At 40.6% G+C, this 16,775-nt stretch overlaps 1 protein-coding gene across 1 annotated transcript in view; it reads right to left on the bottom strand.

The window, feature by feature from the left end:
• SLC5A12 (solute carrier family 5 member 12) overlaps nt 1–16,564 on the bottom strand; it is a 47,779-nt gene extending 31,215 nt beyond the window's left edge. The window contains exons 1-6 of the mRNA XM_045808601.2: nt 15,871–16,564; nt 8,338–8,403; nt 7,119–7,170; nt 6,061–6,128; nt 1,421–1,575; nt 1,162–1,302 (exon numbers count right to left, since the gene is read on the bottom strand). Of these exons, the coding sequence (XP_045664557.1) occupies nt 1,162–1,302; nt 1,421–1,575; nt 6,061–6,128; nt 7,119–7,170; nt 8,338–8,403; nt 15,871–16,209 (821 nt within the window). The 5' untranslated portion in view covers nt 16,210–16,564. The remainder of the gene's footprint in view (nt 1–1,161; nt 1,303–1,420; nt 1,576–6,060; nt 6,129–7,118; nt 7,171–8,337; nt 8,404–15,870) is intronic.
• Between the last annotated feature and the right edge of the window lie 211 nt (nt 16,565–16,775).

The raw sequence follows: 16,775 nt of genomic DNA on the forward strand, positions 1-16,775 counted from the left end.
CGTGTTCTACCAACCGAGCCAGCCAAGTGCCCCCAAATGAACTTTAATTTTAAATAGAATTGTGAGATCAAAGTGACACTTGAGCTTGAATACATTTTCAGTAGTTCAGCTGTTTGATAAAGTGATGGTCTCGTGTGGAGGGTCTGTTACATAATTTATTGTAATAGGACGCGAATATGTTATCAGCAAATTAATGGAATCTAGAGAACGCCTGCAATTCTTCCTTCTGAGAGTGTGTGAAACATATAAGTAATATATTCTCTTTTGGAATTCAAGTTACAAAACAGTGAACCATGTCCCAGCAATGTTATCTCCTATTCAGCCTATAAAAAACTATGCATTGGAAGTATTTTAAAATCAGTTGGGGAAGTATTCACAGTGGCTGTTTCTCAAAGGAAGAAAAGTTGAGGACATCCTGACAAATCTGGGGCTGCTGGAAATTTGGACAGAACAAGGAGGATAAAACGTCCCTTTTAGATGCCCGTCTAGCGTATTTCTGGCAGCTCTGCAGAGGAATACATAACTTCCTTCAGTCCCCATATTCTGGAGCACGGGATGCCTGGCAGGGCTTGGAAGACGCTTCCCAAGCTGCGCCCCTGCGGGGGTCTTTCAGGCACAGCAGGCCTGGCAAGATCGGTGCCCGCTAGCTCCGCAAGAGCCGGATTGGCAAAAGGCCCATTGCGACTTACCTCGTTACCTTGGCTTCCTTCTTTTAAACCTCTCCTTGGAAGATTTAAGGATGTGTCCATCAAAAGAAAATTAGTAACTCAAGAGACAACAGGCTGAATCAAGTCAGTCATAAGGGCCATCTCATCACAGAAACTCTGAGGAAGCAAAATAGGCTATTTACCTCTGCATTGTCACCCATGGCACCTAATTTCGCCTGGTAAGTTCTCAGTAAGTGCCGGCTGCAAATGACGGCGAGCACAGGCGGGCAGACGTGAGCTCGAACCCACTTCCTTGCTGAGATGGGAGTAGTCATGCCTGCCTCCAAAAATCGCTTGGAGGGTTAAATAAACTTTCCATTTCTCTCTCTCTCTCTCTCTCTCTCTCTCTCTCTCTCTCTCTCACACACACACACACACACACACACACACACGGAAGCATATAATAAGTACCCAATAAGGGCAAAGAAAACAGAAATGTTTATTTATAACTTACAGTTTTGCGTGTTTTTCTGTTTTGCAAGAGATGCATCGCTGTATGGTGGACTGATTAACCCCGTAGATCCCGAGCCACGTAAAAGTTCCTCCCACTGAGATCGTCCAAAAAGTGTGGCGCCTGAGAGGATCTACGTCAAAGCTATGAGGCAGAGAGAAGCGAGCGAACAAAGATATCCCTTTGATGCCCAAACATTATTTGTTACCGAGGTCATACAGTTAAATCTTCATAAAACATGGAAAAGTAGTATTGGACGTACTCAAATATATTTAGTCGAGATCCGTTTGTTGATTGCTCTATGACATTGTGTAATCCACCAGCATGAGCTGATCCTTGAATGAGAACCGTTAAGAATCCCACAATCATGACAACCATCTGAAATGCGTCTGTCCACACCACTGCTTTTAATCCTCCCTGAAATGGAGAGAATGGATGTGAATTCTTGAAAAGGAAGGCTGCAAGTCTTCCAGTTCGGTTCCATTTCTCCGCTGATGCAATCTTTCTTTCCCCTTCCTCCCTTCTTTCCTTTCTCTCTCTTTCCTTTCCTCCCCCTCTTTCTTTCCTCCCTCCCTTCCTCCCTCCCCCTCCCTCCTTCCCTTCCTTCCTTTATTCCTTCCCTCCCTTCCTCCTTCCTTCCTGTCTCTCCTTTTTTCTTTTTCTTTCTTTCTTTCTTTCTTTCTTTCTTTCTTTCTTTCTTTCTTTCTTTCTTTCTTTCTTTCTTTCACTATGTTGTGAAGAATGAGTAGGATTTACCAGGTACAGAGGACAAGAAGAGAGGGGAACCACATGTGTGAAGGATGGAGATGTATGGCTGCCTGGAGAAATGAAAGAATGCTAGAATATATAGATTTAGCATATACAGAATGCCCAAAGGGAGGTTGCCGAATTTGCTAGAGGCCAGAACACACAGATTCTGACAAAGCTATTTAAATGATTTCTCAAGAGCAATGAGAGAACATTAAAGAGATTTACGTGATGAGAGATTTTTTTTGTTTGCTTCATAGTGGTTTCATGGGTGGTTGTGTGGATAACAGATTGCTGGACCAAGGAAAAGAAGGAGTGAGAGATAATCTCAGAGTTGATTTCAGTAGTCTGTGCCCAAGAGGACAGAGGTTTGTAGCATGATAGAGATGGAAAGAAATGGATGGACTTGAAAGATAACTGGGAGGTCAAATCAACACAACTTGTGAATAATTGAATACAGATGGTGAAGAAGTGGGGGAATGAAGGATAATCATCTGGGTCTGGCTTTTACAACTTGAGGGTTTTTTTTGTTTGTTTGTTTTTTTGGTAAATTTAGTGACAGTAGATAAATCTAGGGGAACTGAGATGGTAGAATGCTGAGAAAGAAGAGAAGAACTAGGAAAGAAAGATATGTTCCAGACATTCATGGAGAAAGGAGTTTTAAGGGCTGGAGGATGGTGAGCAAGGCAGACTTTCCAGAGGATAAATCTCACAGCCGAATTTAGGACAGAGTGATGAGGCAGGAGGTTAGCGTGCTGGTTATCAAAACTGGGTCCTCTGTAGAATCCTTTGGGGAATTTGAAAACAAGCAAACAAATGCCAGTGCCCTAGCACCAACCCCCAGGATTCTGAATCAATTGAGATCTGGGTTAGGACCCAATCCTGACTATTTCCTGAAAGCTCCCACAGGGATTCTACTGTACAATTCTAGTTGAGAACAGGTGGGCAAGAGGAAAGAAGGCAAGAAAGAGGCTCCTGGAGTAATCCAGGTATAGAGTCCCTCAGGACCACAGTGAAAGTGGAATAAGCAAATTGGGAAAGATTAAACAAAGTGATATAAAAAAAAAGTGCTTTGAAAATGAATAAGCACTATGAGAATGGAAAGATGCGGTATTTTTAACATTGAAAAATAGAATTATCATCCCCAGTTACTCCTCCAGAGTGTCAAGGACTTCTGTGAAAAGATGACAGGCTTCATCTTTATCTTGAGAAGAAAGAAGATGTTGGCGTTGTCCCACCATTTCTTTTGTAATTACAATGCAATTTGACAAGTAGACATTAAAGTCCCTGTCAGAGGAACTGTATTTGTACATTGTGTTCGCATCCTGACGGGAGGAATAATCAATATTTACCTCCTACCTCCCAAGTAATGGTGTTGTGATTTTCTCTAAAGACATCAAGCCTTCTAAACCCAAAACATATCAGAGTTTAGTGATATGAAGATATGAAGACCAAATGTCACAGACCTTAGATTACAGCGGCTAGTTGCTATTGGTTATGCAAAAATATGCATAAACCTGAACTTCAGCTAGACATGAGGCAAGAGAACAAACCACTTTAACAAATGTTTATCAAAAAACAGATTACAGCTACCACGAAAATTTGTCTGACTCTATAATTCCTTCATACAGTGAGACTCACACACACGCACACACACACACACACACACACACACACCACTGACCTATAACCCTGATTGTGCGGGGTCACTGATGTATTTAATCAGTCTGTGTTGTTTGAAATCTAATGTTTACTTCACTAGATTGCAAGCCCCTGAATGGCAGCAATCACTTATTGTTTTAATCTCTTCCACGGGTTCTCTTAGATATGCAACCATCCGCAGGATTATAAAGAGATTGCAACAGGAGCTACACATGTTAGACAAATAAGCCACCATTGTAGTGAGATCCGGAAGCCTGTAACCCGGCTGGAGAGAGGAGAGAGGGGACAGAGGTGCGGTAAGGGATTAGATGGGCGGATTGAGGGAAGTCATGAAAGATTTCCAACGCTAGGCTAAGAGGCTTATACTTTATCCCGGGAACAATGGGAAGTGCGAAGAGAATTGGCTCAGTTAAGTGGCAGGAAGAAATGGGTGATTAAGATTAATCTTCCAGAGGCATGCAGGGTGGAGGGAATCACTGAAACCAATTAAGAGGTAGCAAATTTAGTTCGTTTTAGCTTATTGCGATTATTAAAATATCCAGACTTGTTTCTGACATCTTACTTTTGGTTTCTATTTGTGCTTTCTCTACGCTTTTTTTCCTCTTCTCTTGCTTAAATCACTTGAGGTCTTGTTTTGTCTTGTTTTAATTCCCTTTTTCCACTTTGACCATTTTATTTAAACGGGTCCCCTTGAAATTTTGCCATAAATTTTTAAGTTAGAGTCTAAATTTAAAGACTGTCTTAATCCTCAACAATTCAAAGATGATAAAATTGTCAAGTCTGATTACTGTCTTCCTGATTTACATGCTATTGTCCAAACGAAGGGTATTCTTTTTCTTAAGCCCAGTATTACATATAATAATGATCAGTAGTAGTATATTTAATTATACTATGAATTATAACATATATAATTAAATATGTAAATTATGCTATACCATGAAAGTATTAGTTTTTATCATCAAGCACCAAAAATTGTTTGACTAGAGTTACTAAATGTTTATTATTTTATTTTCTTATCATTACTTCTTCTATCCAAAACTGGATCATTTTCCTTCTTCCCACAGTACTTCCTCTAGGTTTTTCTCAGGGGAAGTTAGATTAGTGGTAAATTCTCTTGGTTCTTGACAGTTCCTAAAAGTTAGATTTGCTGAATACACAATTATAGGTTGACAATTGTTTTCCATCAATGCTTTGAAGACATTATTTCACTGTTTCTGCCGTCCATTATTACTGCTAAGAAGTCTGCCTTCAGTGTCCCTGGCAATGTGCCTAGTTGTCCTTGTATGGGTAAATGCCTCAGACCAACTAATCTGTCACTTATGGGCAGATGTATAAGGAGCAGGAGCTATTTTTTTTTTTTTAAAGATTTTATTTATTTATTTGACAGAGATAGAGATAGCCAGTGAGAGAGGGAACACAAGCAGGGGGAGTGGGAGAGGAAGAAGCAGGCTCATAGCAGAGGAGCCTGATGTGGGGCTCGATCCCAGAACGCCGGGATCACGCCCTGAGCCGAAGGCAATCGCTTAACCGCTGTGCCACCCAGGCGCCCCAAGGAGCTATTTTTAACTTACGTAAGAGATGTGTGTCTGGGATAGAGCTATGGTGGTGAGCATGGAACCACCACAACAAAAAAGACAAAACTCTGGACTGCAAAGAAATGGTGGCAATTGCGTGTATGAAAAGGAGAGATAAAGACATTTTTAAATTGTGTATTTCATGATCTATGTTCAAAGAGTACCTGATACACATATAATACCAAAATACCTGGATGGCCTGCTCTATGATAATACAGGATTACTTTATTTTTCTCTATAAAGGAGGAAAGAAAATCCTGCTTTCTGAAAACCATGTGCCTATTTTAATTGGTTACTTACAGCCTCTGATTGATTCAGAAGAATAAAGCTTCCTTTTGCAAAGTATGATAAATAATAGACGCTCAATGCATGTGTGCTGAACTAAACTGATATTAACAACTATATAAATAATGTTGCCAATACCACCCAGATTCCTTGATGAAAAACTGAGCATGTGTTAAGCCAAATGGTACTGTAATCCAAGCTTAACCATAAATAAGAAACAACAACAGGCTGTAGAATCCTCCAGTTTACAAAATACCAGCCATCCTTGATCATCCATACAAGCGTTGTGCATTTCTCAATCACCAGACAGGGAAGTGTATGCTGCCCACGGTTCATAATTACCGTTAACAGGCACGTTGTTTCCTCTAAGCAAGGAGGGATTTTTTTTCATGAAATCTTTTCTTTGCTGTGGCTTTCTCAAATGAGCCCAGAACCCAATTCTACTAATGGCATTGAAAGAATTTTAAATAAAACAACAGTACCTTCCTCAGGAAACTGACAGATAAGTCAGCAAATTTCTATTTAATTTTGGAATAGCAATTTCTGCTATAATTAGATACCCTGTTGTTGGAGATTTGCCCTTATGCCATATTAGGAGAAGGTGCTAAATACCTTCTCACGGTTAGATACATACCAGGGTACAGTAGAATGTGCAAACAATTCCTGTTGCAAACACAGAGCCCCAGAGATCAAACCCAGTCACTAGAAAAGGAGAAAAAATATTGAAAGAAGTTTCTCTGAGAAAAGTAGAAGAGCAAGGTTTAAGAGGAAAACATCACAATATTTTTGTCAGTGTTCTTTGTGGGCAAATGGAAATCAGATTAGAATTTTCTGTTATTAAATTCACCTCTGATGAAGATTATTTTATTACTTTGTTATACTTTAATGCAGTCTATAATTTTTAGGTAATGTTAAAAACCAAATCTTTCCTTCTAAAATTCTGTAGCCTCCAGTCTTTGCACCAACTGTTTGCTTTTTCTTAACAAAGTTAGTCTGAGTACTTTGAAACCACCTAAACATCAGCCATGGACAAATATTTCTCAATATAAGCACAGAGCATGATTAAATTGAATATTGAGGACTTCTTATATTATAGGTATTATTATGAAATTTATTTTCATCTTTTTTTAAATTTTTGTTTCTAGGATTCTATTCTCTCAAAAAGGTCAAGTGTAAGTTTTAAAAGAATTACTACAAGTACCTTTTACTCCCCCTTATTCAGATTATCTACTTCATGATATCACTGAGTATTTAGTATTAATACTAAACGTATTTAGTGGTTGTGTGTATGCAATCCCCAAAGTGCCATCATTTCGGTGATTAAAAAACAGAACAAACAAACAAATGACAATCGAACTGGGTGTTTGAAACCTTGTGGGCAAATTAAGTAACTAATTATTTGCGTTCTTTTGTTTTGTGGTTTTTTTTTTTAGATTTTATTTAAATTCAAGTTAGTTAACATATAGTGTATTATTAGTTTCAGGGGTAGAATTTAGTGATTCATCAGTTGCGTGTAACACCCAGTGCTATTTTCAGAGTTAGATTTTTGGAGCTCTCTTTTGTGATGGCTATAGTAATTAAAGCTCCCTCACTGCAGGAATGTCTCCCCAACAAGATGGATGTGTATTTCTCAAGGTGAGAATGTAAGCATACAAAAGATGGAAAGTACCCAACGGAGTATCAGTAACTCACCTTGATTGAGTGCCAACGCCGGAGCATACACCACCACTCCTGTGTAGAGAATCTGGTGGGGAAGCCAGAGTCAGGTGAACAGTGTGAAAAGTGACATGGAAGGGAAACCTGACTCAAAGATTCCTTATTGACCTTAGAGAGCTATTTCCCTCATCATGGTCACTAAACATGTCATTGGCAACCACTCTAATCTTGAAATCATTGATTACTGTCATTAGTGTGCAAACGGGAAGAGCTTTGGACTTTGAAGATTGCTGTGAATTTTGAGATTTTATGGCCAAATATGGCATATTTCTGAAGGAAACAAAAATAGGCTTCAAGGTAAGGTTTCGATTCAACCTTTCTCTACCCACCCCCGCCCCCATGCATATGTCACGATGACTCAACCTCATTTTAGCACACTGCTGAAATAGAGATTTTAGAATGGAGACAGTACAGCGCAGGGAAGACTAACAACACGGGGGCTCCACTTCATGGGTACATCTTTGAACTCCGAGGGTTGCGGCTGCTATGCTGAAAGAAGCGGGTGCGGTCCCATTTTTATTTTAAATGGAATTTCACCATTTAGAGATTCATGTGAGGGTTTTAGAAGGCAAAAGTGTATGAGCAGGTCAGGGAGCACGGCTTTCCCCCTTTTCTCTCTCTTAAATCCTTCAGTCAGTGGGTGGGAGTTTTGATTAAGAAAGAGAAGAAGGTGACTTTCCAGCAGAAAGTACTTCGTGAGTTTTAGGACGCATACCGGCCGTGTGCCACAGGCAACCGTGGGGGACAGCATGAAGGCACACAGAGCCTAGGACGCGGGAGAGGGGTACAAAAGGGGAGAGTGCGAGTAGTGTCTTAAAATGATTTTCAACAAAATGGGCATTTTTGGCTCAATGCAGTTAACTAGTGAAAAACTAATTCCTGGACCATTTCATATCCAAAGCAACTTGTACAAGTGAAATAAAAGTTTTAAATAAGTTCTTAATGCTGTTTTTTTCCTTTGTGGTTTATAATATACATTTATTTGTTATTTATTATGTGGATGAATATACGGGGTCTGTACGATGTGGATAACTTTCCATGTAATCACATATCTCAAAAGTGCTATCCTTGGCAGAAAGTAGTTTCTTCTTCGTGCTAGGTCTGTCCTTTGGTTGCATTCATTGCCCCTTGGAGTAAACAAACCCGTATCTTGTCACCCCACGCTTTTCACACTGCAGCAGCCCTTCCCCCTTACCGTCTGCACAATGTAGATGACAGTGGCTGCATAGCGTACTGGTTTATTGAATCGTAGTTGTAAGTACTGGAAAGAACAGAGAGAAAGACAAGCAAAGAGTCCGTGAGTTTTTTACATAAACGCTGCTAAGAAGGTTCTTTTTTCTTGTATTCCTTATGTTTAGTGCTTCAGATTTATAATATGATTTTATGCTATATATACTTGAGAGAACCAGAAAAATATGGATTGTTTGAAGTCAAAGAAATATCAGAGCTCTATGAAAGTTCAATTCTTCCTTAAGCTTCTCATGATAGAGAAGATAAATGCTTTTTTATTTTTACGTTTTTATAGTTTGAATAAAAATCCAGATCCTCTGACTTTCTACCCAGGGTTCTTCCTACTGACTATACTGAAGCCACTGTCTCCTTTTATATCCCATTCCCCCAAATTTAGCTCAGACCTGTATTTCCTCTTTCCCAGGTGACTGCGGTAGCCCCCAGCTGATCTCCCTAATTCCAGCCCCTGCCCATCCATTCCATCAACCATACATCTGCCACATTGGTTCTCCTAGGACAAGGCTCTAATCATGTTGCTCTTTTTCTTAAAATCTTCATTGACTCTCCATTATCAACAAACAAAGTAGACACCCCACACTTGATATTCTCTACTGTCTGATCTATACCCTTCCTACCCTAAGTCATACCACTAGCCCTCCCATTAGTTATGCTCCACATAAAAGCACTGCGTGTTTTTCAATCAACATGCTTTGTACTGCTCAGACTTATCTTTTGTTTTCTTTACCGTGTTCAATCTTTACTCCGAGAAAATAACCATCTTATTTGTAGACTCTCTTTCTTTAGATGATAGAGTCAGTACACTGTGAGTCAGGAGATAGTCCAGTGGGTGTGTGACTAAGAGCACCAGCTATAAGGAAAATATTCTTAAAGAGGTAAGGAAGTCAGCGAGGAGACAAGTCTCAGATGTCATAGGATGGAAAATGATGCAAAACTTTTGTGATGAGGACGATTTAGGTTCAAATCATGTGCCTTTGGAAAGATTCCTTAACTGCACTGAACAATAGCTTTCTTTTCTAAAATTGGTGCTTATAAGGCTCAAGTGGCATAGTAAATGATAATGCCAAGGACAAGCCCAAGAATATAGTGGGATCTTACTGACTGTAGCAGTCACTGTGAGTGCAATGCCTGAGCTTATTGGCACTCACTATTCTGGTACATGCTGATGGCTTCTAAATGCACCTGTGATCATTTGCTTAAGGGCTTTATTTCAGCCCTTGCACAGGGCAGGCTAGAAATGCCTGGGGGTGTTATCATTGGCTGAAAGCCAGTGACAGAAGGGAGTCAGACAAAAAATATCCTGGCTTCTTTGCCGGTCAGGAAGGACAACCCTGAGACATGATCTGTATGTCTTCCAGAGTCCCCAGTGAGATTGAACCTCAATTGCTTACAGTAGTAACCTGCTCGAAAATACACCTTTTATTGGCTTCATTTCCTTCCATATTTTAATTGCCACTTGCCTACCAATGTTCAACGAAATTACTTCCCTCAAAATGACTTGCATTCAAATCCTTGTCTCAGGATTTGCTTCTGGGGGAATGTAACTTAAATCAAATATAATGCAAATGGTGACTTTAAAAATGTTCATGTAAAAAGGTGTGTCCTGCTGATGGGAACTTTTTTTTCCTGTGACACAAAAGAACTCAAAGTGGCCTGCTGGAGGATGAGACCGAGTGCGATACAGACAAGCAGTCTCATCTGAGTTCCCCTGGACCTACCAGCCACTAGCTAATGCAGTGGCTGATGGCAGTCCCCAGCGAGACCAGGAGAACCTTACTATTTCACTGTGCCCTACTGAGCCCAGACCAAATTGCTGACCCATAGAACTGTGAGCAAATAAAATTGTTGTTCTAAGAAATTTATTTTGGGGTGATATGTCACACAGCAATACATAACGAATCTAAAAATTGGTACCAGGAGTAGAGAAATGTTGTAACAAAGCCCCAAAATATGCAGTATTGGCTTTGGGAGTGGGTGGCACCTGGAGTATGGGAAAGCAAAGGGGAAATTGTTCCTGAAAAATGGAGAGACAGTGAGGAAACTGCTGTAGGAATCAGCACAAAGTCAAGGGTTTTAACATCTCAGTTTAGTTCCACTAAATTCAGCCAATTCAGTCCAACTGGAGAGGTGGTATTGAGAAAAAGAGGAGAAAAATAAAAAGAAGTGGATCAGAAGTAGGCCTTTCTGAATTCTAGCTTGAGCTTTGCCATATCTCACCGTGACCTAAGCCTTTGGTTACTCATCCATGAAACAAGAGAGACCATCCCAACTGCGCAATAATCCATCTGAAAGAATGTGTTTACCCAGGCTTTCAATTACCTCCTCCCTCGCTCAATGGTCCTCTTTGATGTGTGTTTATCTATCATTACAGTCAGAAGTAAAAACGGAAGTTCAACCCACAAGTCGCATGCTTCATGCCTGTTTTTGAAAAATTGCACAGGTGACACTTCCCAATCATCGTATTTGATTATCTTCAAAACCCCAGACCTGATAGAGCCACATTCTTTGCCATCTTAGTAGATAATAAGTCCATTCCTCATGTTGGTTTGAACTCAAATAACATGGATCCATTCTTCACTCCTCTCTTCCTCTCACTCCCCACATCTACTTTATACAAGAATCCTGGTGCCCACGTCCCACTTTCAAAATCGAGTCCCTTGCATCATCTCTTCTGTTGCCACTGGCATCCCATCAGCTCTTGCCTGGGCTACAGCAAGAGCCTCCTAACCGGAGCCCTGCTACAGCAGCCAAAACCCCAGACTCACTGCCCACATCCAGCTAGAGCAACACGCAAGATGCAAATCCCATCGTGTCATTCCTCTGCCCAAACGCTGTCATGACCTCTCTCACGGAGAGCAGAAGTCAATCCTTACAACCACCTAAAAGGCTTCATAACATTCATTCAAACCCTCCCAGACCCTGAATACCCATCTTAAAGTAAAACATCTTGTAGCATCATTTACTATGCTGAAATAATACTCAACAATGCCATCTTATACAACATCTAATTTCTGAGAGCTTAAATGTAATTACTACAACACCACAAATGTAATTGAAAGGAGAATTAAAAGGAAAGAAACTTCACAGTATGTCATCTATAATGTTTAGAAACCGCGATAAAAGATGATATTAAAAAAGTAGAAGCCTGTGCATTATTATAATGAAAAAGTTTGTATCAAAGAGAAGTAAGTAATTCAGAAGCCACTTCGTTTAAGAAGTCCAGGAAAAATGAGAAGGCAGGCAGACACCAGCCTATAAACCAGTGCTAAGGGTGAGTAAAAACGGACTAGGTTTATTAGCGTGTGCTAAGAGAAAGAAGGAAATAACTAATGACACACCATCCAAGTGGAGATAATGAAACTGCACGACACTGCAAATGACTGAGCCTAATCTTTAATGCGAGGGTGAGAACACGCCTTCATGATTTGACATGGGCCAGGCTAGTGATAAAGTCATGCAGATGGCACCTCCTGGTCTTGAAATTCCCCTGTATATCAAAGCATTTAACTCTGTTGGCTATTGTGGTATGATACTCAACCTTAAACTCATTGGTTTAAAAATGAAGGATTTAATCAATTATACTGTAATTGAAAAAATAAAACTAAAAAATGAATGTCAAAAAAAATTTCATATTTTTCATAATTTTACAGATTGGCTGGGTTATTTCTCTATTTGTTTCCCCACCGCCCTCATGAGGTTGCGATCAGCTGGAAGTTCAGCTGGTGAGAAGGTCCACGTGGCCTCACTCACACACCTACTAGTTGTGCTGCGGTTGGCTAGGGTGCCTCTGTTCTCCTCTGTGTATCCGCTCATCCTTCAGAAGCTGGACCGGCCAACCCAGCTTCCTGACACGGCGGTACCAGGACAGCATTCCAGGAGGGCAGAAGCAGAAGCTATATACCTCATGAGGCCGAGGCTCTAAATTCACACTTCCCTTCTGCCACATCCTATTGGTCAAAGCAAATCACAAGGCCATCCCAGATTCAAGAGGTAGGGAAACAGGCTCCACCTCTTTTAGTCCTTAGTACTTTAAAAGACCTTGGAAAGAATATCTGTGGTTGGGTAACAGGGAATGGAGGATGAACAAAGAAATATAATAAATTCAAGCTTCTACAAAGAGCTCCAGTGGTAGAAACGTGGGGACACTAACCACAAGAACAACAACAATAATAAGTAATAATAATACAAAACCTTTATGTGGCATTTACCATTTGTCAGGTTCTGTTAAAAGTATTTGCATGTGACTCCTCTGTTACTCCTCACAGACGTCCTGTGAGACAGGTGCTTTGTTATCATGATTCCACATACATGGAAATCGGGTGCAGAGAAATTAAGCAATTTTCCCAGTCACGCACTGGGGGGTGGCAGTGCTAGCATTTAAGACCGAATAGACAGAGTCAAGAGTCCGTGCTTTTAATCCTTGTGCTGTACTGCCAGTTCTTATAAAGCAAAAGGCAATCCCCAAGTTGCCCCATATACACTTTACACAATCTGAAGTCATTATTATTAGGGTACTAAAAATTAAAAAACACGTGCAGGGCAACAAACTTTATAAATTAAATTCAATGAAACCCTTATATTTCCTGTACCTGTATTAACTTAATAATTAAAAGGCAGTCTCAAATTTCCTCAGTTACATATTTGCAATTGTTTTAATGCAGTGACTGAATGGCTTTATGAAAACCAGCTACAACTAACTGTGTAGTGAGCAGCACATCTGGAATAGATTGCTCAGTCCTGTTTCAATAACTTCAAGACAATGTTTTTATTCCACTTTAATTTGGAGGAAATAGACTAATTTATAGTGTGTGTGTATAACTTCTTATTTTAAAAAGTTAACATTATTGGGCACCTGGGTGGCTCAGGCGGTTAAGCGTCTGCCTTCGGCTCAGGTCATGATCCCAGGGTCCTGGGATGGAGACCCGGGTCGGGCTCCCTGCGTAGCATGGAGTCTTCCTCTCCCTCTCCCTTTGCCCCTCCCCCCGGCTCATGCTCCCTCCTTCCCTCTCAAATAAATAAATAAAATCTTTCTTTAAAAAAGTTAACATTATTATGTAGCAAAGTACTACTAATTTCTATTTGCAGTAGGTTTGGAACATAAGGGCATTAAAAATCCCTAAGCAGATGGTGGTGCAGTTACTCTTTGCGTATATGTGCCTTACCTACTGCAAGGCGCCTGGCGTCCCTGCTCAGACACTGAACTCCAGTAATGACCCCACTCACTGCACAACCACATTACCCCATAAATATGCAAAGCCCCCTATGTCTGACACCACACCCACACCCCATCGAGTGGGGCCCCCACCTCTTTGTTCTCATCTCTCACCTTTCTCCCCTTGGCTCACCCTTCTCCAAGCACAGTGATTTCTTTGCTGTCCTTCACACATGCTAATCACACTTCCCTTTGCATCTGTGGTTCCTTTAGTTTGGGATGTTCTTCCCTCCTATGGTGCGATTGCTTGCTTTCTCCAGGTCCCCAATTAAATGCCCAATTATCCCTGAAGTCTCACTTAACCACCCCATATGAATTGTTGGCATTCTCCACCCGAAGCAGAATTCCTACATTCTCCCTTATCCTATTTCCTTACTCTCTATTGCATTTAGTAGGGCAGGATAGCTTTGTGATTCAGCATGCCGTCTCTAAAGTTAGACGGACCAGGTTTGAAAAACTGCCACTTGCTAGCTGTGTGACATCGGGCAAGTTACTTAACTCTATGTGCTTCCTGTTTCTAGTCTCTTAAATGGGGACGATAATAATAAAACCTATTGGAAAAGGTTATTTGAAGACCAAATGATTTAATCATGTAAAGTAGCTAGAGTGGTGCTCAGCACACAGTCAGATAGCAAACACTTTTCTGTTATGATTGTCTTCCATGGTGTGTTTATTGATCACCTTCTCTACCCCATGAGAGCAGGCATCTGGTTTAATGCTTTATCTCCCTCCAGGGCCTAGAGTGGGCCCGAAACATAGTAGACGCTTAATGAGTATGGAATGGATTATGGGATTAGTTGTAAAAGTGTTTTGCCACATGCGGGTAATTTATTTTTTTAATAATTTAAAAAGCTCTTTCACACTTAACTAAACCTTCATGAAAGAAGGAAGGTATTATTTTCTGCATGGAAACCAGAGCCAATAAACACTTAGTAACTTGCACAAAGTCATCCTATTCTTAAGAAATGGACTTTGAAATCGAACTCCCATTTTCTGACTCCTCCCTTTCTCCCTCTGTCTTCCTCTCTCTAATAGTTCTCGAGGCAATTCTTTTTAAAATGCTAGCAATGAAAAAAAAAATGCGAGCCATGACTTTGGGAGTCAAACCTTAACAGCTGAATGGAAAAACTAAGGATATATTTATGTTTTCAGAAGTACACTAATGAGCAGCGGGGTATGTGCAATTATATTTTAGGACTAATCATAAATTGAGTCATTTCCCCTTGAATTACATCCCAGATAGTAGCTGTTGCATTACCCAATTCTGATCACCTACTTTTGGTGGGGAGAAGAGTTTGAGGTTGGCTATTTGATTATGATTTTCTGCAGAATCACAAGTTTTAAGACCTTTTGGAAAGTATTCATTTACCCAAGTGGCCTTTGAAGTCCAGAGCAATTCTTTATAATCATTTAGTTTACAGAATTAAAAAAAAAAAAGAGAGATCTGTTTAAGGGTCCTCTGCTGTGACTTGGTAGGGATGGTGTTGGGTAAGGAAAATAAACACCTTTCTCATAGAAACTGATTTATGATCACGCTTAAATATTGGACATGCAAACTCAATTTTTAACATGCTATGTTTCTTGAGAATTATTACAAATCAAAGCACCACTGCCCCCATTTTGTTCTCATCAACATAATCCCCATATTTGTATCATTTAGCAGTTCCTCCCCCCCATTAAAATGTTTTCTAACTTTCTAAAAACATTACCATTCCTCCACTGATGGCAATAACCTATATTAAAGTACTCAGCTCTATTATGTGATGGAAAGGGATGAAGACAAAATGGGTTCTCAGTAGGCTTTATCTACTCTACATAATCTTGACTGAGCCATTTATCTCAATCTCAGTTTTCTTATCTGGAAAATGACAATATTTACAGTGTATGTTCTGCATGCTTTTCAGAAGGCTGATATGAATAATGCAAATAATAACTTCAGCTCTCTTTCATTGAGACTCTCCTACAAGTCAGACAATGCATTAAGTGTTAACAGATAGGTTCTCATTTAATCGTTGAGACAGCCTTGTGGGTTTGGGTCTGTATTTTCACTCTACAGTTGGAAAAACAGTTCTGTGTGTCCAAAGATAAGCTTTTCCCAATAACCACAAAATGTGTTTTTACCGTGATGCATAATCGTCCTGAAAATACATGTGCTTTTCAACTACCATGTGTTATTAAGATGATGTATTTTATTAGGGGGGGGGGAATGTCCGAGTGGAGAGGAAATGGCAACTCTTCCCAAAGTGAAGAAGAGAAGAGCTGTCTTACCTCGTAAGTGCTGGTGATGCCGGATCTGTAGAACACAGGGAGAAAGAGTTCTGACGTGAGGATGACGACAAATGCATATGCAATGAAGAAGAGAGCAAAGGACGCCCCGAAGCGGTACACCTCGGAGGGGGCCCCCAGGATAGTGACAGCTGACATGAAGCTGGCTGTCAGAGACAACGCTACAGGGCCAAAGCTCATTTGCCTTCCTCCGACCAGGAACTCCCTTGAAGTTGCCTTTTTCCTCTCCTTTATAGCAAAGAACACCCCAATTCCAGAGGAAATGACAAAGAGGGCTGCAAATACAACATAATCCCAAACTGCGAAGCTCTTGGCCTCCATGCTGGGAAGTTTGGCTCCAGAGAGTTCCTTTCAACTGGGTCTCAGGGAGAAGTTGTTCCCAAAAGCAAAGCTCAGGGCAGTAGATGTTTTGCCAAGAGAGGAGACTGTGATTTTGTGAGGAGACTGATGACCACAGGCACTTGAGTGGATCTTCAGACACCACGTTGTACTCGGGGAATACCTCGGAAGTTGACTACAAAGAAGAATCTGGTAGTGGTGTTGGTCCCAACAGATGAGAACTTGAAATCTGACCGGGCTGGGAGCTGTCTGTTCCCCTACTAAAGCATGTGCCACAGAGGAGTTCAGATGTGTTCTGAAATTAATAACCTTGGGGGTGGAATGGACTTGCCAGATAACATGCTCTTTTATCTTCTAGATTTTTTTTTTATTTAAGGTTAAACATTACTGGGGAAGAAATGGAAGTGATACAAGTTGACCATCTCAGCATTTTTAATTAGTGAAATGGAATCTGCAATACACAACACCACCCTCAGGGGTGTCTTTTCCCTGAGTAAGGGAGGGTGTGGGAGGGGGACCTGTAATTTTCCGAGGCTGTGGTTGTGGAA

The sequence above is a fragment of the Ursus americanus genome, chromosome 24 (assembly GCF_024610735.1).
Source record: "Ursus americanus isolate L20-20 chromosome 24, mUrsAme1.1.p, whole genome shotgun sequence".
NCBI lineage: Eukaryota > Metazoa > Chordata > Mammalia > Carnivora > Ursidae > Ursus > Ursus americanus.